At 49.9% G+C, this 25,117-nt stretch overlaps 1 protein-coding gene across 1 annotated transcript in view; it reads left to right on the top strand.

Moving 5' to 3' along the window:
- STS (steroid sulfatase) overlaps positions 1 to 25,117 on the top strand; it is a 74,572-nt gene that overhangs the window by 4,284 nt on the left and 45,171 nt on the right. Inside the window, exons 4-5 of the mRNA XM_032880230.1 lie at positions 853 to 1,276; positions 11,718 to 11,854. Of these exons, the coding sequence (XP_032736121.1) occupies positions 853 to 1,276; positions 11,718 to 11,854 (561 nt within the window). The remainder of the gene's footprint in view (positions 1 to 852; positions 1,277 to 11,717; positions 11,855 to 25,117) is intronic.

Below are 25,117 nucleotides of genomic sequence, written 5' to 3'. Positions count from 1 at the left end.
GGATAAATGGTTGGATGGATAGATGAGACACAGAGATGAGACAGATGATAGCTAATAGATTGATTAATAGATAATTATGCATGCCATACCTCACATATCATACAAAACTACATACACACACAATGCTATTGAACATTTTATTTTATATATTAATACTAAAACTGTACCAGACTTTGTTTCAGTTGACATTCTCATTGGCTTTATTCAATGGATACGAATGATCCGTTCTCTGTTTTTACTTGATAAACATAGGTCCACATGGGACATCAGACGAATCCTAAAATCTCTCAAAGAAGCAACATGACCGTGCTCTTTCCTCTCCTTTTGTCATAAAACCATTGTGTTTTTCTTTTGTGAGGCACTCACTAATCTAGTGCTAGAATCAACATTTTATAAGAATTGTACATAGATGTTTAAAATAATTGCTGAGTTACGGGTGTGACTCCGTTATGCTTCAGGGGTAGTGTTTTGGGAAAGTATTCATTTCCCATTTTAATATTCAAGGGACAAATCCAAGTTGGTTCTACAACTTTAATTTTAAGGAAATGTCTTTAAAAAACACTTGTGTTTTTCTATGTATTTTTGTCACCTGCCTATTCAATATGTCAGGTGTTGGTCTTTTGTTTTATTTTGTTATCTTCAGCACAGAATTGGTTGTTGTTTTCTGGCTGAGTGAGTCAATCCCCTGTTGTGTGTGGAGAAGGAACGGAAGCACTGTGGGGTTCTACAGAAGAGGAGTTGGGCTAGTCCGTGTACAGAGCGACCCCGCGTTCCCTCGTGTGGGAAGCCGAAGCTGATACTCACGTGGGGGTGTTTGCCGGGTCTGAACGTATCATCCATTTGTCTTCTCAGGCAAGTGGCATCTTGGGACAAACTGTCACAACAAGACAGATTTTTGTCACCATCCCTTGAGCCACGGCTTTGACTATTTCCACGGCATCCCCGTGACCAACCTGCGAGACTGCAAGCCGGGGGAAGGCAGCGTCTTCACCGGGGGCGTCCGGGTGGTGGTCTTCATCCCCTTGCAGATTATCGCCGTCACACTCCTCACCCTGGCAGTGCTCAGGTTCCTGGGGCTGGTGCACGTGCCCGTCGGGGTCTTTGTCTGCCTTCTGTGCCTCGCCGCCATGATCCTCGGCCTTCTGGTGTGCTTCCTGCATTACTTCCGACCCCTGAACTGCTTCCTGATGAGGAACCACGAGATCACCCAGCAGCCCTTGTCCTACGACAACCTCATGCAGAGGCTGACGGCCGACGCGGCCCAGTTCCTGCGACGGTGGGTATCGCCTTGTCTCCGGATGCTGCCTATTGCCACGCGGTGCTTGGTGATCTCCGTGGCGGCTGGAGACCCGGGCTGGCTTCCCCTTGCATGCTGTGGAGATGGCAGCCACGCTCTCGGGGGGAGGGGTGCGCCCCGTGGAATGGCACGTGCAAGGAAGCGCGGTGCCGCGGGCTCTCACCCAAGTGGCTCTGCCACGTGTCCCTCACGTCCTCTGCTTCTGAAACCATGCCGAAAATGTCTCCCGGCCGACCCACGCTTCTCACTCTTGGAGTGTACATTGTGTAAGGATCGGTGTCGTCCTTGAGAGAGAAATGACGTAGGGAATTCCGAAGGAGTCTGTGCAAATTTCTGATCAGCACAGCTGTGTGAGAGGCCTGGCTGGGGCCAGGGATCTCGTTTGGGTGTGTGACGACCCCTGAGTGCACAGTGTCGAGGGTTGCAGTCGGCTAAGGGAGTAGCCCTCCATGGAGGGGGGCGGTGTCCGTCCCGAGGAGAGACTATGTCAGGAGCACCTGCTATTGAAGGCAGACCACACTGTGTTGTTCTCTTCGGAACACTGGTGTGTGTGGCCACTTGGCACGTGCATGCTGAGAGCATGTGTGGCTCGGGCCCCCAACGCGGGTCCCAGCTAACGGGCAGGAGGAAGGACGTGATGCTGTTCTGGACAGAAGGGGGAGGATTTTAGGCTGATGGTCACGCTCCTGGCCTCTTTGGTCATCACGGGCACGTAGAGGTACCGTTGAGTTATCAGTGCCTTCATGCGCCTGAGTAACCATTGGCCCACACAGCCGGAGTAGGGACTGCCCGGGCTTTGCGTTAGCACAACCCAGAGGCGGTGACAGCCTGCACATCACCAGTGTCCCGCCATTCCTACTGTGGAGCGCTCGGGCCAGGCCGCACGCTCCCTGAGCACGTCTGAACCCCGTGTCTCCTAGGACGCTCGGAGAAGTAGCTGGGGCGCCGCGGGGGTTTTGCCACCAAAGCCACAACCGTCATTATGCCTGTCGATTTTTCTACAAGGAGATGTTAGCTTGTGATCAGAGGCAAGTCTTAGAAGTGTAGGAAGTACACGGTTTATACCGTCGAGTCTGGTGTACGCAGAGCGTTCCTAGAAACAAGGTTCTCTTCCTTTCTTCCTAGTACAGGGGTCGCTTCTGGAACTTTCCATCTTACCGGGCTGAGGGTTCATTTTAAAAAACCCTCTGGCTGTGACAGTAAATTAGTGTCATCGCTCAACCGTGGGGCACGGTCCGCGTGGATGACAAGGCTGTCAGCTCATGGGTTACCTCGCCGGGTTTTATGAGCAAGCGAACAGCCATTCCCAGGTAGGACGGCGCCCCACGGGATTGCACTCCTGTCCGTCGAAGCTCAAAACCCAGCAGCGTGCTGTGCACCAAACTGGCTGAGCCGAAGGGTCACCTGTCTGCCCGCCCCTACCAGCGAGCTCTCGGAAACGTACGGGAGGACGTGACCAGGAGAGCGCCCCTGCCAGAGTCACAGTGGTAAGGAATTGTCCTTGGCCTCCCGAGAACTCCCTCCTCCCCAGCAAGTGGTCTTTGGACAGGAATGGTGGAATCTGTGGGCAGTTCAGGAGATTACAAGGCCCCGTACTGGATCCCTCAGCACGTGACTTGGGGAGCGGACCCAAGCCATTGGACCGCAAGGGCGCTGACACCTGTGCAGTCAATCCTGATGCTGTGGCCTTTCTGCTGTTTTGTGGCAGAAGTAGGGATATAAGACGTTCTGACGTCACCCCCCATGGGAAGTCATCATCGTCGAATTACTGTAGGACGGTTACTCTTCCCAACACATGGGTCTGGAGGGAATGCCTGTCGCCCGTGCTGCGTGGGGCCTGCGAGGTCAGTGTAGCTGGGAATGCCGCACGTGTGAACCGCGATGCCGTGCGGGGACAGCGGCTTCCCAGCATCACGTGAGGATGCCAAGATCAAAAGCGTCTGGATGAAACCATCCTTGCCCCGCTGTGTGCGACGTGCGATATCTGACTCGGCCCGTGGCCTTGCCAGGCACCTTGAGAATCCGCTACTATAGCACCAGAGAAACTTAGCCGCATTTGCAAAAAAAAAAAAAATATGATTTTGAGGATGGGAAGGTGCATTTGTAAGCGTGGCCTCACTGGCTGGCATATCGGGAGTAACGTAAGGAGGTCTTTACCACGTTCGTGTGGGAAAGGGGTTCAGACTTAGGAGCAGAAGGAAAATGACCGAAAACAGACACAGTGTTTATGACGTCCATTCATACGCCTCTGAGTTCACAACTTCACGGTGCAAAGTGCCTTCTTTCAGTGCATTCACAGAAAAGACTGGGGTGGCCCAGTTCCCGTCCAACTCATACGTCGAAAGTAGCACGGAGGATGATTTACACTCTTATTTCTCCAATTGACGTTCTTCCCGTAAGCCTTGTCTCTGGACGGGTTTACCCTGCCAGTAGTCCCTGGAGGTGTGGACCCGTGGACGGCAGGGGCAGGAGGCAACGAGGCCTCATTGGGCTGCAATGCTCTCAGATGAGGCCTCCCTTGCCAGGTTTGCTACAAACCTGCCCCCGTAGTGGAGCGAGCGCACACGTCTGTACAACGGCACACTCCATGGTGCCCCTGATTCCTAAATTAGGAATTTAGTCTTAGGGATGAAATGCATCCTGGGGACATGCTTCTGTTGGGAAGCCAGATAATTAGGTCCTCACACCATATGTTAAAAGCCACAGAGTTGTGCAAAAGACAGGTCATCCTTAATGCAATTTAATTAGCAAGAAGTCCATGTTGCTCTTTCAAGCAGAAATGAGCTGTGGGTTTCTTAGGGATTCCCAGCACTCTCTCTGTGTCCTGAGTGAAGATCCCTACAGCCATCCGGCTTGCCCCCTGGGCCGTCGGTTTCTTCCGGGCTCTGTAACTCACAGCCAGCGTGGGGCCACCGTGCCAACGGCGGCTTAGCTTGGGGCACGTTCAAGTGTGAATGACCTTCATGGAGTGCTTGTCTGTGACCCGCCGGGTCCTGGGGATACACACGTCCCCCAGGACACATTCCACACACACCACCTCCTTCTTCCTACAGAGCATCCACGTGGCATGGGAGAAAGAGACAGCTTCTTGTGGAGGGCTTTGAGTCTCCACACTTTGGAGCGGAGGGCCAGAGCCGCGTGGGTACTAGCAGAGATCGGATCCAGAAAACACAGCAGATTGCCTACAAAGGCCGTCCTCTCTGTCGGAGCGGGCCACGTGGATCCCTTTGACCTGCCTCGGACTCCGCCAGCTCACCACCTCCTTACAAGAGGAGGAGGAGGAAGCAGACCAGGGAATGGTACAGATGGTAACAGAACACTCGGGGTCTCGTGCCCCCGAAGTAGAACGCATCCCGGGAATTCTTAAGGGAGCTCTGATGTCTGTCCCCTCATTGCCATGGAGATGGAGAGGTATTTGCTGCCTCTGAAAAGAATTCACAGGCTGCGTAGTAATGGGTGAACACCGTGAGTTAATTTTATTCTCCAAGTAGTTTTCCCTTCGTGTGAGTCAAGGCCACATTTAAAAGGTTGATGCCAGTGGGAAGAAGGAGACCCACGTTTCTCGTCGTCTTCGACAGAGCAGGTGAACTTTGGTCACTCTCGGTGCGGAGAGTCCACGATGTCGAACCCTTTCCTCCCTAAATACATCAAAAATGGTGCTTCGTGGCTAGAAGGAACATTTACGTTGAAAGAAACCGCTCTCTCTTTCTTTGTGAGCCACACATGTGCAGGCTGAAGAGGGTGTTTTCAAGGATGATGGCGTTATACGCACCCTCGAGATTTGTACGGTTTACGGTCTCCCGTCACTGCGTTCATAAATTCCTATAAATTTTACCGCGAGTGGTTGGTTGGATGCCCAGGCTGCCACGTTCAACGCATACTGAACAAATTCTGGGTGTATTTTGTATGTATACAGCCTGTTCTCTGCCAGCGCGTGGGTATTCTAAGAGGCTGTCATCAGAAGTGAGATAAACGCTAGGAATTTCCGGTTACGCTTAGGATGGGGCATCTGAGTACAAACCCACCCTCTGGAAAAGAGCTGGACGTCTGTTTTTAATCTCTGCCTTCCCAGAGTGGTGAGATCACGTTTCTGCAACGTTAAGAAACCCTGACCCGTGACTGGTCCCAAAAGGGAGGTGAGCGTGCCGCGGGAATGATGGAAAGCATGGCGCACGGGGGGACGTCACGTGGCCATGGAGAGACGATGTCCTCACGGGAGTGTCGTGGGGAAGAGCTCCGTCTGCCGTGTCCTGTGCTCTGGAGCTGTGTAGGAGACCGAGACTTCCTCCTGCAAGTGCGCTTGGTGTCCTCATAAAGCCCTGAAACCTGGGACCGCTGATAAATGTGCCATTAGGAGACCTGACCTTTTATCCAGTTCTGCTGCCATCGATACTGGGCACAGTCGGAGGCCTGAAATGCACTTACAGGGTAGCCGTTGACAGCCAGGCCTCTGACATCTCCAGCCAGACCGTGGTGTAAGTGGCCATAATGAACGGCTGTGATTTGGCCCAGAGCATGTTGCAAAGAAAGGGATTGCGGGATGACTTCATTAGTTTCCGTAAGAGTTGAAGCCAGAGAGGAATAGCGGGGACATTGATCTTTAATTCACGGCGACAGTCGTGCATCAGATCAGAATTCAGGGCCGTACACAGGGAGAAACACACACACACGTTCACCCGCGGAAAGGTTAGGTAATTGAAGAATGGTCTTGCTGGGTAAGGCTAGATGCCCCAGGATGGGCCTCTGCCATGCACGGGTCATCGGGACACCGGTTCCGGAGTGAAGGGGACTTGTAGCTCTTCGAAGGGGCCCCCGTCCCAGACAGAGCATTCTGCAAGCCTTCTTCAGTTGTGGAGGGAGGCTTGGTTTTCGTCATTCTGCGTCCAGATCCGTGTCATCCCGGACAGAGTGGGGCTTGGATAAGGCGCTGTCACACCCCCTCATTCTCTATCAAACACACAGATCCCTTTTACGCCCTGGGATCATGACCTAAACTGGAAATCGGGAGGCATGAGCACTGCTTGTCGAGTTCATAGGCACATGGCAGGTCCAGGGTGCTGAGGGAATGAGGGATGGGTGGTATCGGACCTGGGGCCCCCGGGAATGGGATGTGGCTCAGCTCCTTCCGGGTGGTGAGCGGCTGCCCTACAGGAATGCGGGCTGGTGCCACGGACTGCCCGCTCCGCAGACTTTCCCAGAGAAAGCAGAAATGCGGGCTCGTGAGAGGAACGCCGTGGGGGGAACTTCCCAGTGGTCTCGATATTAGCTTGTTCTTTTTAGTGCTCAGAACCCTGCTGAATGATTGAATCTGCACCTCAGCCTACACCGCGGGCTGACTGCTCCCAGGCTCATCGGTTCCTGTCCCCGTCCCCAGGCTTAGCGTGAACGTCGGGAATCCGTACCAGCCCATCTGTCTGGTATTGTCTGAGTCGGGACACTTATTCCTAGCAGGACAGATTTACTCTTACGAGGTGAATACACTCTCCTCTTCCTCTCCCTTTAGAAGGTCCGTCTACGGAGGCGCTCTGAACCTTTTAAGACGCTCTTCTAGTGACAGCCAGGACACATGATTGATTTTCCAAAGCCACCGTGGAAAATGCATCTCCTCCCTCAGAATCTCATCTCCTATTACAACAATTCTACTTGTTTCTGAGGTCCTACTACCGAAACTGCGTGAAAACTATCCGTCTGTCCATCTATCTCCCTAATTTGTGGCATATGCTCAGCATCTTGCCGTCTCTGGGTTCAGACAATGAATCAATGCATGCAGGGAATTTACAGCCAGAATGAGCAAAGGATCTTTCCGGCCCCTGTTGCATGATGGGGCGTGTGCGTGGCTTTAGGTATTTTTATTCAGATCACGCTGGCTTTAGGGGAGGGGCCTCACAGGTGGTGATGGACGGGGTCAGAGTCTGGTTTCCTCACTGGCCAAAAAGCCCTTGAATCTAACGAGACCTCAGAGTCACAACGAGGCTGGGTCCGCCGAGTCCTTGCACAGGGAGCCCCGTGTGAAGCCCCGTCCAGCCGCTGAGGCCAGTGTGCCCACGCTGCAGGGACATGAGCAAAGACCGAAATCAGGCCGCCTTTTAAACTCTGCTTAGACGGATTGGCTTTTAGAACAGGGTGCCCGTCGCATCTTTTTTGGGGGGAAGAAAGGGGGGATTCCCTACTTTTCTTATCTTTTTTATTTTTGAAATAAAAATGTCTCTCCATGTTCCTGTGGCTGCAGCAGTAACATGTGCAACGCTACAAAATTAAAGGACAAACGTGTGTCAGGTAGAAAGTTGCCATTGTTCCTGGTGAAACGGCAACAGGGGAAATCGTCGTGTCCAGTCCGTCACACCTAGGACTTGCCTTCCGCGACCCAAGACGTAGCAAAGCTTGTGTATGCGTGGGGTCTTTCTGAAAGTCTTTCCACATCTATGCACTTTTATTTTTTAACGATTTATATATTTATTTTAGAGAGTGTGAGAGTTGGGGGAGGATAGAGGCAGAAAGACTCCCCACAGAGCATGGAGCCCGACGGGGGGCTCGGTGTTATAACCCTGAGGTCACGTCCTGAGCTGAAACCAAGAGTCAGGCGCTCAACTCACTGAGCCACCCGGGTGCCCCCATGGGATTTTAGTTTCATGTCGGGGCCCCTGGCTGGTTCAGTTGGTAAAGCGCGTGACTCTCGGCCTTGGGGTTGTGCGTTTGAGTGCCACATTGGGTTCAAAGATAACCTAAAGTCTTTTAAAAAAATATTCTGGTTGGGGCTCCTGAGTGGCTTAGTCTGTTAAACGTCTGCTTTCGGCTCAGGTCATGGTCCCGGGGTCCCGGGAACGCGTCCCACGTCAAGCACCTTGCTCGACAGGGAGTCTGGTTCTCCTTATCCCTCTGCCTGCTTCTGCTCTCTGTCGCTAATAAATAAATAAATGAAATCTTTAAAAAATACTGATTTTTTGAGTGAGTGATTTAGGGGCTCTTTGTTACAGAACTCGGGGTTCTAGCTCCCCAGGTGAGTATCGAGGACAGGTGTCTGCCGTCGTCCTGTGAGTGTGCACGGGGATGGGTCTGGCACCGACGTGTTGGTGGAAACCATTCACGGGTGCTGAACCCCTGGAATCGTCCTTTCTCTGGGAGCAAGTTCTGAGCTCTCGAGTTTTCGTGGCTCGGACTGTGTTGGCCCTACAGGAACAAAGCAATCTCGCCGTGTACGCATCCGTGTGGTGTTCCCAGCATCGGCTGGGTGGCCGTTGACGGCATCTGCTGCTTTGTGCCTCCCGTAATCGTCGGCATTACCGGCCTCCAAGGGCTCCCACACCGAACCCACAGACATGCCCATTTGTATTCCTGCTACGCCCAGCGCCGGTCAAGTTGGGATCTCGGTGGCATGATAAGGGTCTAGCCCTCGGATGAGAAATATTCTGTTCGAGAGATTCGTGGCAGACAGGGAAAAAACAAACAAACAAACAAAAAACAGCTTCACTATCCGCTCGTGTGCGTTTTCACTCCACGTTTATGGGACGTCCGTCTTCTGACGGGATTGAAAGGATTGCAGGTTTCTGGGAAGGCACGGACCTGCCTTCTGTATTTTTCTCACATAGAGGGGAGCACGGGGTGGGAGAAGGTTCCGTCTTTTCCCACAGCATGCAAGACGGTGGCAGTCAACTTCCAGAAGCGTCGTGTGCTGAATGGCTCCGGCAGACAGCTCGGGACTTCTCTTTGCGAGAACTCTCCCACTTCCGACTCGATGGAGTGTCGTGCGTTTTCAGGGGGCAGGGAAGGGAGACCCAGACCACCCCCACGAGCCTGACACACTCTCTGTGTGCTGGGAATGATACTGCTCAGCAGAACTCGCTCGCCGGAGAGCAGGCTGCCAGTCCCAGCCTAGGGCGTGTGCAAGGCCACCGCGGGTTCGTGGGTGTGTGGCCCGTTGCCGTGCACCGGGGACCGGATCTCTGTTCCTGCACGGTCCATCCTTGCTGTGCCGGTGTCCTCTGCATGCCGCTGCGTGTCTCTGCGTTTTTCAGGCTTGTGGATGCTTGTAAAACCTCACGGCACGTGGACACCCAGGACCTGGGCTGGGGTCAGCGGGGTCTAGCTGCTCGGTAAAACATGGCTCTGTCGAGAGACACAACAGAGAACCTTCTAGAAATACTCTACGGTGTGGTGAGGAGCGTGGGGACGGCCTTCTCCCCTTCCACCGAGGGTCCGCAGACATTGCAGGACAGGAGTCCCACTCTGGGGCTCGGCGTGAACTCCCTGTTGCCCTGACCACTCTCGAGCACCCTGACTGTGAACGCTGCTTAATGTTAGGCTCCTGGTCCCAACAGCATCATCTGTCCCTTCCTTCTGGGCTCACATTTCAGAATGCCCCGGCTTGGGATCCTGCCGGGAAGGCTGATGGCGAGCTCTTTCTTTTTTCTACATCTTTTATGTATTTATTATTTTCTCAGAAGCTCTCGGGCACGCGATGCCTCCCCATCCTCAGCACAGTCTCTGCCGCATCCCATATCACCCACTCTGATCACACACGAGCGCAGAAGGTTGACATTTTAAGCTGCCTGATCTCTTTTTCTTTCCTTTAAATGTACAAAAAAGCAAGAGAGCAGGGGAGGGCGACACGGTACCCATAGGTCATGTATCTGTCCATCTAGGGAGAGTGTCATGGCGTGTTTATTTGGGGAACTGTAAGCCGGGTTTTAGGGCCATGGTCTGCCTCTTGAAAAGGAGCTGCAGTGTGTCCAGGTGTGGGGAAACCTCCCCCAGGATGACTTGGATGGGGGTGGCCCCTGGGATAGAAGTTGGTGCCCTGTCATGGCTTCGTGTCCCTTCTCCCAGTGTCCTGGAGGGCACCTGCTCTTAGAGGCAGCCAGAGCAACGCGTTGGTAGACATCCTTGTGTGCCAACCGTAAGCGCAGACGGCAGCTGCCGTGGGCCCCTTTGAACAGGAACGCGTCTTCTTCCCTTTCTGACAAGTAACGGGCAGGAATCGGGGCAGACCAGATGTCTCGGGTCTGGATTCTTGTGCAAATCCCACTTGATGCAAAGACGGTGTAGACTGCATGCAAGGTTTCCGCTTATTTGCTGGTTGGTTTTGGTGATTTTGGGGGGCAAGGGAGTTGGTCTTTTTTACTTAGTTGTAGAATAATAACCAGGTCACTTCCTGGTACGCTCTTGTGGAAAGGGAAAGTGATAGAAGTCAGCAGCAGCCCTGCTGCTCTGAAGGGCCACCCAGATATTCACAGTAACGTGCCCAAGTTGGTCATAAGCCAGCAGGGACCCGGCTCACTCAGAGTTTGAGTTTCAGGCTGATGATCTGTTTCACAAGGCAACAGGAACCTCCGTGCAAGGAGCCGCCTTCCGTGTAAAGGGTGATGAGCCGCCGGTCTGAGAACGGCCCTGTAAGGCGTTAGGGGACGGGACGAACCCAATCGGTGTGCTCATGGACGGTCCCGTAGAAAGGGGGTTCCGCCACGTGTCGAGTCTGTCCTTCACTCCGTCGGTGCCCAGCAGCCGTCAGAAGGGCACTTGGACAACAGCCCCGCTGGGACGGAAAGGCATTTCTGGCACTTTCCAGGACAAAGGTGAACTCTGAAACAGTTCCATGAAACCAAAGGGCCTCCTCAAAGTGCATTGGTCAGAGATCGGCGCCAGGCAGAGAGCAGGTGCTGGGACTTCCCGACCCCTCTCAGCAGACCCGGGCAAAAACCCCGAGACCTTCCCACACTCCCCAGGCTCATGACTGTTGTCACAAGGCCCCTCCCGTTGACAGCGACTTACAGCTCTCCCCCAGCTCTGTGTTCTCGCCCGTTAGAACACAGGCTATTTTGATACACTCTGAACAAGGAAATGCTTTTGCAATAACTTGACACTCTTTATCACTTGGGACGAGCTCAAAGAATGATCCCAGTAACTTCTAAAATGTCAGTGTGGATGGTGGGGCCTTTATTTGAGGAGACTAGTTGGGTCGTAGAAGGTGGGCAATATGGTGGAACAGTTGACTTGGCATTAGACGGGGAGACAGGTGTTGCCTTAAGAAGTCAAGAAATGGGGGTGTACCAGGCAGTAGCTTGTGTGCGTGTGTGTACGTATTCCAAAGGGAATATGCTTTTGAAGGCCCTCGAGTTCCTACTCATCGCTGTATAGAGAAGGAAGAATAGAATTGAAGGCCATACCCACGACATTCCTTCCAGAGCTGTGTCCTTGGGGGATGTGTTGAGAACATAGCAGCTGAGCCTGCTGGCCCGGACAGGGTGACCATGACTCTTCTCTTCTCTTTTGCACACACGTCCATTCTCCAGAGGACACGTGCAGTGTTGGACCTCACCTTGTGGTGCTGTCTGACTTTTCAGATGGCCTCACGTCATGCTGGTTAGATGGTGGTGGGAACAGAGGCCCATGTGCTCATGATGCTGTGCACTCTCTCCTCTCGCAGGAACGCTGGGACGCCGTTTCTCCTGGTCTTGTCATACCTGCACGTGCACACGGCCCTCTTCTCCTCCAAGGACTTCGCCGGCAAAAGCAAACACGGCACTTACGGCGACGCTGTTGAGGAAATGGACTGGAGCGTTGGTATGTGTGTGTTTGACTTCCTTGTGTGCTCATGGTGTCTCTGAGTCCTCCTCCTTCTCCCTCATGTCCCGGGAAGGGCCACCTCCGTGCCCCATGCCTGAAAAGACAGCAGATGGGTTTTTGGATTTTTTGAAAAAGGTTATGAAATGGTAAGTGAGAAAGGGAAATGGAACGTAAACAGCGTCTTCAGCCCCAAGGTCGTGGCTGCGGTAGCCACTGGCTCATTGCCGGGGGAAGACGGGGCCTGGGGGCCGACGAGTGCAGGTGAACGGAGAAAAGAAGCCAACGCGGTGTTAGCTTTCCTATCATGGATCCTGTTGACAAGGAAATGTGCACAGCACCGTGTCTTCTGCAGCGACATTAGGTAAGTGGTAGGTTTGGGGACGCAGAAGACCACAGGCGCACACGGCCGGGGCACGCCGCTGCGGGGTCTCCTGGCGATGCCCTTCTATCTGGAGCCACGGCCCCTGTGTTTTCTTCATCCAAGACTGGTGTTCTGTGGCCGCCCCCATGAGGACGGTTACACTGCCTTGTCCTTTGTGTCCCTTCTCCTACTTCCTAAGAAAATTATTCTCTTCCTGGAAAACGTGCCATTGTGTTTCCAGAGGTGCTGGGAAGACTTTTTTTTTTTTTTTTAAAGTGTCCTCTCCATATCCATGAGATCACCCTGTCCCTGCCGTCTTGGCTTTTCTCTGGCAGACCCAAGTGATGTCAGGTGTGTTCTGTAGCGTGAAGGGGAAGCAAAGGGATGGGAAGCCAGGGGTCTGAACCCATCACTCAGCACCTGTCATTGCCGGTGACACTGTCCCTTGTGAGGATGTTGCACAATCCCTGTGGACAAAAGGGTGCACCGTTGTCCAAATGTCACCAGCCCACAGGTTGCTTATGATTTTCATGTATTTGTTTTCCTAGTCTCTTTTTTTTTTTTCCTTTTCTCATTCTTCCTCTTTTTCTTTGTGCACCAAATTGGTAGTTTTTAACTCTTCCATCTACATGATTTGGAAGTAAGCTGAGCATTGCCAAGGAGCATTTTTTTTTTTTTTTTTGGTTGGTTGGTTTTGAGCTGCAAATTGAACATGATGCTGGTTGCTTATGGGGACGATGAGAAGAACAAGTTTTGGTTTGTTCCATTTTGTTAAATCTCAAAAGGAGCATTGTCTTAAGAAACAAAAGGACAGGACCCTCGTGCTCCCTCTAGCTGTCCATGCACAGTGTCCGTGAATCCGAGAGAGGTCTTAAGTAGTTAGGCTTCCATTCTGTCGTCTTTATGTGAAGAATTCAAATGAGGCAAGCCCTCGGCCTCTTTCTTCTCTGAGGGTCTGTGATTCTGTAGAAGAACGGAGAGGGGGTCCCTGTGATGAATGCTGGGGCTCACAAAAGCACAACATTTCCCTTTTCAAGACTGACAGGACAGATGCCTGTACTGGGGCTGTCCCGGACACCAGGACAAGCCTGCCTCTCTTCTTTTCTGCTTCTTTAAATGTTGCCTGTGAATCCCTTTACGTTTTCCACACCTTCACGGTGTGACTCGGTAAAACATTTCACCTCCTTGATGACTGTTGTATTTTAAGGAACGGGTTTCTTGGACGACTGCCTTTGTGGGGTAACACGCGGGCCCGTGCTGGTACCATCCAGCGGACTGATGAATTTTTGTTTCATTATCTTGCCAGAGATGTGTCCCCTGACTCATGAGCAAGTCTGACGCTCAGTGTTTTCCCCCTCCAGGTCCCCTCTAGAATGAAACGGTTCATGTTTTTCAGTCTTTGAGGGCGCGTTAGAACCCGATGTCCCATTTGTAGATGATTCTGTGCTTTTCTTTTTGCCAAAAAATGAAGTCCTCCCCGTAAGCAGTGACGTCCATGCGTCAGAACGTGTCTGCTGTTTTACGAGACCAGCACATCTGAGCGTTTCAAGGAACATCCCTTCTTTCCAAGAAAAGCCTTTCCTTATGAGGCTGAGGGGACTGCGGCGTTCTGAAAAATTACATAATAAAATGAAATGGGGATATTTGCTTGAAAATGATGCCTCCTGCAAGAGAGGCCTGAGACAGGGGAGTGGGTAGTGGCAGAGGGCACGTCTCTGCCTTTTGGAGCATTTTCTTTCAAAATTGTTGGATGCAGCCTCATTCTGTGGAACCCAGCCTCCTCCACTGCAGGGTTCCCTGTACCTGGAAAGGCATCGTCATGACAGAAACGTTCATTACTTAGTTGTGCTTTCTCCATAGTCATTCCCACGCCACGTCCTTGTGTCATTGCCTTATTCTTAGCTGAGGGCTGGCACTGTCTCGGGTAGCTATGGTGAGGGGGTAGATCTGCAGCGAGGACCACAGAAGGGGTCCTGCACGGACCCCACATGGCAGGCTCACATCCTGGATCCAGAATCCCTCTGAGGAACCGACGGGTGGTTAGCCTTCGTTCTTAATCTCAGGGACTGACGGCACGGGGAGTCTGCACACGTGCCGTCCTCTGTGCTGTGGGCCGTCAGTGTGGGAGTGTGCTCATTGTCCCCATTCTGAAGGTGAGGCAGATGAGGTTGGTGAAGGCTGATGCACCTGCCTGCGTCAGGTGTATTTCTTACAGAATCAGTAGAAGTGACGAGCAGGAACCTGAATGCAGGTGTTTCCCCAGAGTGTGAAGGTAGTTGCACCCAGTCCCACCACTTTCCCTATAACAGGAAAGGCCACCTTGTAAAAACAGAAAAGGCCACCTGGTCAGTGCCGATGGCCAACCATGAGTCAGAGGGAAAGAGCTCATTCTTGCATTACGCACGTTTTTTTGAATATGGGAACCTAATTTTCTTTTTCGGAGGCGGTGAGTAATACTGATATGGCCCTTGACGTAAGGGAAGTTAGGAACCACAGAGGATTTAAGATTCTTCCAGGAGATCCAAAACTAACACAGCGTGGAAAGGAATGAATGCGTGTCCTGGCAAAAATGCCGATGTGCTGCTCGAGAGTTTGGGGAGGGGATGGACAGGCAAACGGGGCCAGTGCACACAGCCCACCCCATCATTTTGGCAGGATACCCCCACACCCCCACCCTCGTATCCTGGGGGCAGTTGGGGCACCTTCACGAAGTATAATTTTCAATCCCAAGTAATTCTGAAGATGTAGAGCTTTGGGGAGGAATAAGGCAAATCAGTGTGTTCAAATGGGCACCCGGTATCTTGAGGGTGAGCCATCCTAGCTGTCCTCCCTCCCCCGGAAATGGAGTGATTCTATCTTGGGATCTGTGAAGTCGAGCAGGGCAGAGGGAGCAGGCGGAGGGACGGAGGCGGTGGGCGCTGCTGGTTTCTTCTGTGAGCCTCATACCGTTCCAGACGACACCTCAGGTCTGGGGGGCGGAATCTGCGTGCCTTGAGCATTCATTCAGAGCTCCGTGCTGTTCGTAGAGCCACAGCAAGGCATCATCAATCAGCACTTGCTCAGGATTCCACTAGCCCATCCTGGATCCTACAAAGGGAGATGCAGCTTGAGCACAACGAGGTGAACGATGATATAAATGTCAGACTTCAGGTTGGTCCTTTCAACGAAGAAAAAGTCCCTCCCGCTTCAAGGGTTGGGATCCCGTGGCTGACGTGGGTTTGTTTTTTTTTTTTTTTTTCTTTCAAACAAAAACCATAAGCTTTTTTTCTCCAGCAGAAGCACCACCAGCCTTGCTGTTGGCATGGAGAAGTCTTGAGGAGCGAGGTCTCCGTTGCTCAGTATCTGTGATGTGGTACCCACTGGTGGCTGTGTCTGATGCTCTGATCGTCCCTTTCTCCCTGCCTTTCCCTCCGTGGGGCTGGACAGGGCCACCTTCTCTGGGCGCAGGGAAGGAACACACAGCCAACCAGAAGGAAAAAATAGCAGATGCATTCATGCAAGACAAGCTAGGGGTTATGGGACAGTGCGAGCTCCTTTTTTCCGTGCCCGACGTAGAGTTGAGCACATAGCACGTGGTATCCGTGGCCACACATCAAATCCATCTTGAGGAATGGAGAATAAATTGGAAGGTCTCATTTAGCAGGTCAGGATAGTCCCAAGAACCTCAAGGAACACAAGCACATGGGGAGACTTGGGTGTTGGTCAGAGCTCCTCAAACCTATGGCGTAATTCTAACCAAGGTTTGGCTTATTGGGCATGAGTCTAATGGAGTTTCCCTTTAAACATGGACTCTTTCTAGGACTGTTGTGAGACCCTGTGGATAATCCCTCACTTAGTAGGTCCATGTGCCTGGAACTAAGTGCTCTGGTTGGGTTCATGTAGAAGACATTTGCTTCTGGAATGCTGCAGACCAGGAGCATAGCAGGGGCCCCAGAAAATCATATTTAAGGGTGAAATCAGGGGAGTCAGGTGGCTGATACTTGCAAGGTCCTGTCCAAGGTGCTGAGATTGCTAGGAAAGTGTGGCTTTCTTTTACCTGTGTGCATGAAGGTCCACCTGTGGGAGTGGACAAGCGTGCTTGGAAAAGATACTGAAAACACTTGAGTAAGTCATGACTCAAGGTTTCCTTCCATTGAAATCCAAGGTAAAAGTTGAGAGATGAACTTCTATGTTTCTACTTCTCGTCAGCTAGCATCACAGGGTCTAAAAAAGCAATGGTAACGTTCTTTTTGTGATTCTTTGGTTCTCTGAGGAATGTAATCTGGGCCACTATGCTGGATATTTCCTTTGGGATTCAATACATCAATTTTCTGTCTTGAGTTTTTAAACGCTCCTTTTGTTGATAAACGGGGACTCCCTCTAAAGCGTGGAAATAATGTGCTCACTTCTGATGCATACTGAAAATGGAAGGCCGGGTCGACCATTCAGAGGAAGGGCAAAATAGAAATAATCCCCAAAGGAAAAACAAGAAAAGTAGAAGACCAAGAAGAGTAGGAGTGGGGTTATCAGAACTCAGGGGTAAAGAATACTTCAAAAGACAGTCAACTCCAGCTAGGAAGAAGTGAAAAGACTCAAATAGGTTTAGCTACTAGGAATATTAGGGTCGTAGGACGTACCTGAGCGTGCAATATTTGAAGAGTTCAGGGTTAGTGGGAGTGGGGTGTTCCTTCAAGAAGCACAGAGGGATGTGGTTAGGGGGATAACTTACGGGACTCTCTCTGGTCTGTGTTCTGCTTGGAGGGAGACCAGGAGTCAGGTGTTGGCTCAGAATGGGCAATTGGGTAATTTTCAGTGCAGCATTGAGGCAGCAGATGGATCATTGAATAGACTGTGGACTGAAATGTTGCCAGAGAGTATCACAAAAGACAATTCAGCCTTGGAGTTTGGGGCAATAGGGAATGACCCATGTGTCAGGCCATGCCAGGGGAATGAGGAGAATGGGGGGCTAGTGGCTTGGGAGGTGATGGGTTGCACCTCCAAACATGATCTGTTGGAAACCTAGAAGGAGGTAAAAGTGTTTACATGGCAGAGGTGGAACCGTTTCAGGTATGCACAGGTGTAGGGGATGCTTTTAGGGGTTTGGATAAAAAACAAGAAGTCAAGCTTCTTGTGTCAAGCACATCAAGGGACTGGAGAGCCGGGACATCCAGCTGGCTCCTTCCTTGTGAGTGCATGCGCATAGAAGACACCAGGCTCTGCTCCCCTGTGACTGGAATAGCTGATTAGGTTCATTCACTCTCAGAGTGGAGGTTGATGTCTGCACAAGACACTGGATGAGTAATGGTGTGCTTTAGAAGGAGCAAGTAGAGCCATTATGGACCACACATTCATTAACTGAGCTTCCAGTTTTATCAAATGCTCAGTGGAGACCTGAAAATTATTTCAAGGGTTGGTCACTGGCTAAAGTTCCAGGTTTTCAGTAGGTTTCAGGGAGGGAGGGAGGTGGTCTGTGCACACTAAAGCATGCTGGCTTCCGGCTCTGTACAGCACAGCCCCATCTATCAGCTCCATGGCATGGAGGCGGTATTAAGAGTGAAAATGCTCAGAACGCATGACTCATTGTCACCTTGTAGCTGTGGTGCACATCACAGTGGACTGTGCTCGGGACAGTCCCTACTCTGACATAATGTGAAGCAGAACATTGGAGCCTTTTGTAATAAAACTCATAAGCTTCTCATGTGGAACAAGTACGTCCTCCACTCTTCTGCAACCAAGTTTGGATGTGTTGTGAGTTCTTGAATGTGTTCTTCACTCACATTGTGTTGAAAAGTGTGCTGTGTAGAGTTTTTAAATAAAAATAAATAAATGAAGCCAGGATGCCCTGGCTCCAGACTAGACAGAATGATGAAGAAGAACAGGAAGCCCAGAAAGAGAATCTCTTGTAAATGTAAAGTTGGCCTTTCAAGGCAGACAGCTAAGAATAGATGATAATGTTAATTGCCAAAGGATGATTACACTTTGGGAGACATTATAATTACCTTGGTAATGCTGGCCCTGTAGCTAGTGTATTGCATGCACTGAAAAGAGACGGAGAGTGTGATGATGATGGTGGTGCTGGTGGTGGTGGTGCTGGTGGTGGTGGTGAAGGTGATAGGGATGATGATGGTGGTGATGATAATGATGGTTATGATGGTGATGGAGATGATAATGATGGTGATGGTGATGATGGTGGTGAAGAAGATGACAGTGATGTTGCTGATGCTGGTGATGTTGATAGTGAAGAAGGTGATGGTAACGATAGTGATGGTGATGATGAAGGTGATAATAATGAAAAAGATGAGGATGATAGTCATGATGATGGTGGTGGTTAATGGTGATGAAGGTGATGATTTTGAAGAGGAGGGTGGTGACAGTGATGATGGTGCTGATGGTGATGAAGGTGATGGTGATGATAATGATAGTGATGATGATGATGAAGGTGATTTTGAAGAGGAGGATGGTGATGGTGGTGATGGTGATAAGGATGAAGAAGATGATTTTGAAGAAGAGGAGGGTCATGGTGATGATGGTGATCATGAAGATGATGGTGATGATGAGGATTGTGATGATGATAATGATGGTGATGATGATGATCATGAAGGTGTTGATTCTGAAGAAGATGAGGGTGATGGTGATGATGGTGATGATGAAGATGATGGTGGTGATGATGGTGATGGTGATGATGGTGGTGATGATGATGATGGTACTGATGATGGTAATGATGATTGTGAAGAAGATGATGGTGATGATAGTGATGGTACTGATGATGATGATGTTGGTGGTGATGATGGTGATGGTGATGATGGTGATGATGGTGATGATAATGGTGGTGATGGTGCTGCTGCTGATGGTGATGATGGTAATGATGATAGCAAAGAAGGTGATGGTGATGGTGGTGATAGTGATGATGATGATGGTGATGATGATGATGGTGGTGATGACACTGATGGTATGATGGTAGTAGTGATGGTGCTGAAGGTGATGATGATAATGAAGAAGGTGATGGTGACAGAGATAATGGTTTTGGTGAAGAAAATGATGGCAAATGAAGAATGATGAAGATGAAGATGATGATGAAAATAACAAACACGAAGAGAAGAGGGAAAAAGTGATGCTGGTCTAGACAAAGAAGGCAGTTCCTCAGGGAGCTGTAGTTTCGGCAACTAGAGTGACTTACCCAAGCTAATGGAGGTGGCATATGACACCTGACCTGCTGTCAATCTGGTTTTGTGCTGTGCTGCTGTCCCCCACTCATCTAACCGAACTCCCCATGCAGATTGAGTTTGGAAAATTGACCCAGGAAAGAATGCAGGGACATCATTACCATTGGGCTTTATTTATCCAGGATATGCTTGAGCAAGCTCTTTCTAAGTTTACAAAAGCAAAGAAATAAACAGTGAATGACAATATTGATAGACTCACATAAAATTTAAAATGTCCGGATGTCAAAAAAGATAAATCAAAATACTGGTAACAAACCAGTTTAAAAGCACGTGTAGCAGCTACTTAAACTAAAGAGAAAATCTTTAGAGGTGTAGAAGGAACGTGTACAAAGGAATGGATTAAAAGATAAATACCAGGAAAGGGAGTTGGTTGTGTCAACGTCGTGGGTCAGATCACTACACACTTGGTAGCATTGAGCATTACGATTTCTGAAATAATAATAATGATGACAATAATCACATCCCCCTCCCCCCAAAAAAAACTTCACTAATGTGATGAATGACACAGGAAACCTGTTAAAATTATGTATGCCATGTTATATGGGTTCGTAAAGAAAGCAGACATTTCTCTTGGCTTTTTAAAAAATTAAACAAATAAAAAGCCTGTTGTCATTTATGCGGCAGGGTCAGCACATTTTCTTATGCCCCTAGTCCCAGGATGTGCTGGTGCAGAGCCAAGGCCGTCCAGTCTTCTCCAAGTTGCCGCTGCTAACCGTAGCGCTCAGTTTACTTACTAAGTGTATTTTAATGATTCTGCCAGCATTGGCTTTTTCTGAATCCCAAGGCTTCTCTGACACAATTATTAAAACTCAACTCAAGCAACAAATTGGATTTTATTTTCACACTGGTGCTTCTCTTCATTGAAAATTCCCTTTTGGAATTTTTCAGCAGACTTTAATTCGCTTGGGGGCGTGTGTGTGTGTGTGTGTGTGTGTGTGTGTGTGTGTACACGTACCTGGGTCCTCTGACCTCATGTGTCTCTTCAGGTGCATCTTAAATAGCACACTTTTTTGGCAGAGTTTGTTAAATCTGTTTAATTCAGTAACTTCCGTGGGATGCTAATTCCCCAAAGTGGAGATTGATTTTTTTAAAAAAGGCAACAAAACAAGGAACTCTACTAGCTAATCCCAGACTATCAAATCTTGTGTATAGCCTTAGCGTGGTACCTCAGCTCTGAATCAGATAAAAGACGACCTCCAGTCTTGTTGCCGTAAGCCCTTCTTACCAAGATAATCGTGACCTAGAGCTTGCCGACTGACAGTCTCTTCCCAGGCCCTGTATCACAATACTCCTACCTAGTGGATGGATTTTTTACTCCAGCAGATCTAGCCAGTAGAGAAATGAAATTGCTCCTGGAGAGCACTGTTTACCTGAATGCAGGATACCTAATGAGGTTGCGAAAACTTTAGGAAGACATCTAGGAGGTGAGACAACGCATACATTGTAAAGGGACGTCTAATTCAGACCCATCTAGGTATAATTTTCTCTCCACGGTCGCCAAACCAATTTAATCAAGAGACAGTATAAAGAAATCACATGCTTGATTTGCAAAGGTTTGCACTAAGCTTCGGGGCGTGTGCAAAAGAATTCAGGAAATGTGCCGTGGAGGTAGGTCAGAACAGTTAATGTATATTTTTAAAATACAGAACTTCCTCAATGTCATATATGGGATGTTGTTCCTAGAATATAATTTAAGTTCGTACACCTTCCAGATGTGAAGAAAAAAAATAAATGAATTTAGCGTACATGAAAATAAAGTCAGCTGTGCCAGGATTCCCGTGATTGTCACTTTCTGAGATGTGTTTGAGGACTCCCTTGTGAGGGATGGTTTGCAGGACACGGCCGGCACGGGATGGCCCCGACCAACATGGAATCTCACTTCCCTTTGTGCTTCTCTGTGGGGACAGTTTTCTGTCCATGCAGGGGCTGTCCTGCGGCAGGACAAGCCAACAGCTGAGTCTTGGGTGCACAGAGCTCAGGAGGACAGCTTGGAGGTACCTGTCCATCAGCATCTCGTTTTTGCAACATGCCTTTGCCATCAGTATTTTTATTCTAGTTTGAATGCTGTCCTCATTGTGGTTGTTTTTCTAATTGCCAAAGTAATCAGACATGAGCCAAAGAACACAGACCCAAGTGATGTTACGGACGTGCCAGGAATGACCCTTCCCCATGATAGGCAGCCTCACTGACGATCACAGACACAGATTTTACTCCTTCTGTGTTGCCAATATTATAAAATAAATTAAGATATGGTCCTATTATTAAGAGTGTTTTATACAAACTCCCCGCACAGGTTTTTGCCATTTTCCTTTTCCACACAAGTAAATACTGGGCTGTTTTTCAACTTTAGCATTTCGATTTCCACATCATGTTTCTTAAACTTCAGCTGACCGAAGCTTTCCTTTAGGAGGGACAGCGCAGTTGCTACCAAGTTTTTGTTTTTCTGTTTCAGGCAGCGCCATGGTGACGATTCTCTTCTGTTTATCTCTGTGAATTTGTGGAACATTCCTGAAAGACATGTTTCCCAGAAGTAAAAGTGCTGAATCAAAGGGTCTTAGAAAATTGAATTTTAGTAGGTATTGTCTGAAACATCTGGTCTTTTTTTAACCTTTACAGGGGGACACACATTGATGATGTGTGTGAATACTAGTTTTCTCATAATATCAATAGCTCTAGATATTATGATTTGGAAAAGATGTTTACTTGTCTATTTCTCAGGTGAAAACTGCTATTTCACCATTTCAGTTTTCCTTCCAGTTACACCTTTAGTTGAAACTATACATTCTCATGCCGTTATGTTTTTCCTTCTAACAATTCCATTCTCATATCCCTTCAGTGCTTTTTGTTGTGTTGTCTATCATTTTTGTTATTGATTTCTATGGGCTCTTTACATATGAAGGACATTAATAGTTTCCTTGTTGTCTGTTACAATTTTTTTTCTGTTTTTTTGTCTTTTCATTTTATTTGTAGGCTCTTTTTCTGGTGAACTTCTGTGGTCAGATTTGAGTGCCTCTCCTCTGTGACTTTGGGGATTGCTGATGGGCTTTAAAAAGGCTTTTTCTACCTACAAAGTTATGTATCTTTTCCCTTGTGTTTCCTCCAAATATGTGTACAGTCTCATGCTTTACAGTGAGGTATGTAAGGTATGGAAAGGAACAAGCGTGTGACCATTTGCTCGTTGTTATAGCTGCTGGTCTCAGGTGGTCAGCGCTCCTGGCTAGCGTGATTGTTGAGGAAGGTGGGTCGTGCTGTCCCGGTGCTGCACTTTGCCTCTGAGCAGCAGACGTCAGGTCTGGCTCTTCCTGCAAGGTGTGTGCAGAGTTCACACTAATGAGGCCCCCAAGGCCACTGTCAGCCTGGTAGGTGTCGACCAGTGGTCACGGCTCAAGGTGAGCAGCACGAGGTGGTTCGTGAGGGAAGGTCTGCTCTGTGAGTGGGCGGAGCTGACGGTTCATCCCTGTGTCATCACCAGTGGCTTTGGTGCTAAAGCACATGAGGGCACTCAGGGGGCTCTGTTGCACCCCTGAACCCACCACCTGTCCGCCGCAGGGTTCTTGCTGTTCCTGGCTGGGTCACAGAACCTTCAGATCACGTAGGGGAGCCGCTGTCCCCAAATGCCCCCAACAGGACATTGCTGCTCTGCTCCCTACCATCTTCCCAGGCCGCAAGGAGGGAGCGCGTGGCTGACGCCATGGGGCATCCCGACCTCACTGGTGATCCCACCCACGTCCCAGAGCTCCAGGTGTGCTCCCAGGACTCTGTGCTGCTGCCCCCTTGATGGCCTCCACCTGTAGTTCATCTATTTGGTTGTTTCACTTTCAAAGAGAGTTAGGGGAAGAGAGGAGGCAGAAACTAGCATGTGTCTGTCTCGTTTCCAGGATACTCAATGACCGGTGTTAAAGCCACATTGATTGTTGCATTCAGCATGTTAAGAACAATGAGGGATCATTAGAAGACACTTCTAGCATGTTCACGAACATATGATTGAATGAAAGCCAGCAATTCACGAGCTCGGTTCTTTCTCCACCTAATAAGGCGATTGACCAAAGGCCGTTAGGGATGTGGACTGTTCCTGGCTGTGTTAAGTGGGTGGCTCAGGGTCATGAGTTCACGTCTCCCTCTGGCTCTTCCAGTTTCCTCCGTCATTCTGAATGTCCCATAGCCACACTGCTACCAGCTGCCCCCTGCTGTAATGACTCTGATGCTCCTGATAGTAAGCATCCTGGTCCTCACTCGGGACCACCTTCTCTCTCCGGGCGTCAGGCATCCATACTCGTCTTCATTTGGTCTCCTGAGGAAGGACCCTCGCTAGTCCATTTGGCCGATATGGATAGGAAGGCATATGGGAGGGAAGTGGCGTGCCCCAGCAGGCTCTCTCAGCTGAGAAGGGGCAAGGGTAGAATTCAGACCCAAGACCATGCGTTTGTGTCCTTGACGGTATTGAGCTGGATGCATGGCCTCCTGACACGTGACTTGTGCATGTTGTTGACAGCCGCGGTGCTAGGGAGCGGTGGAGACTTTGAGGCCTGAAGCTTGAGGTTCTGCTGCACCCCTGGGAACCCCTGGCTGAAAGCCAGGACAGATTATCATTCTCACTGTGCCTCTCTTTCCTCATCTGTAAAATGGGGTTATACCATTGCCTGTGTTGCTGCATGTCTTGAAGCGGGCCCGGGATATATATAGACCTCTGTACAATTTGCTATTATGATGATGATGACGGCTGCACACACCTGCCATCGACTCCCTCCTGTCCTTCTGCACCTCCCTTGTGCCATTTCTCTAAGTAAACTTCCCAATAATGCTTGTTTGCTGGAGGCAGAAGGCACGTGGCCGTAGATGTCCCAGGGCAGTTTCATGGGCTGGAGTCTTGTGACCTGTCTGCCCGTGAGACAATGGAACGAACGCCACCTTTCCATGTCTCTGTCCTCTGAGATCACTGAGCATGACTGTGTGCCTACAGTCTGTACGACTGGCATCTCCACGGAGCCCTGTGCAACGGGAATTCAGGTTTGCTCAGAGCCTGGTGGTTGCCCCCTGTCTGCGTTCTGAGCCGACTGCTGGGCTCAGCCGCTGGACCCGCCTCTCTCAACATGGCGCCGGAACTCCGGGCTGGAGACGGTGATGGCTCAGGACTCTTGTTTCCTTAGGAACAAGGCATTTGGGGAGGACAGTTTCTTTATGGCAGGACTCTGTACGTTGTTTTATTTGCTCCCAAGCAGTGAGGAGAAAAGTAGCACGTTTCCATAAACGACTCCTTCTCGATCCAAAATAGATCTTCTCTACTGGGCACCGCCAACGCCATCGATTCAGAGAGTTCCAGTGGGGACAGAGGCCTGTCATTTCTGGACTTACGTGGGTGCTTGCAAATTGCACACCCAATGTCATTCTTTTCACATCTCCAACTGTAGGCGGTGTGGCCATTGGCTTCTGACGTTTATCCGTCCCTGACGTCGTAGAACAAGTCCTCAGTGACATTCAGCTGCAGAATCACCTTGAGCCCGTCATCGTGGCAAAGCGTAGCTTCTGCACATGTGCACATCTCCGGTTAATGGAAGTGCTTATCAAAGGAACGCTGTTGTCATAACGTTGTTTCGTTTCAAAGTAAGACAATACTCGGGAGAGAACAAATATGACAAAATTACCGCATTTTAAGGATTTTAACTTTAATCATTGGCAGGTGGAATTGCCTGTCACATA

The sequence above is a fragment of the Lontra canadensis genome, unplaced genomic scaffold, assembly GCF_010015895.1.
Source record: "Lontra canadensis isolate GAN:19392208 unplaced genomic scaffold, GSC_riverotter_1.0 scaffold68, whole genome shotgun sequence".
Taxonomy (NCBI): domain Eukaryota; kingdom Metazoa; phylum Chordata; class Mammalia; order Carnivora; family Mustelidae; genus Lontra; species Lontra canadensis.
The sequence above is the reverse complement of the archived record's forward strand: the minus strand, read 5'-3'. Positions and strand labels throughout refer to the sequence as shown.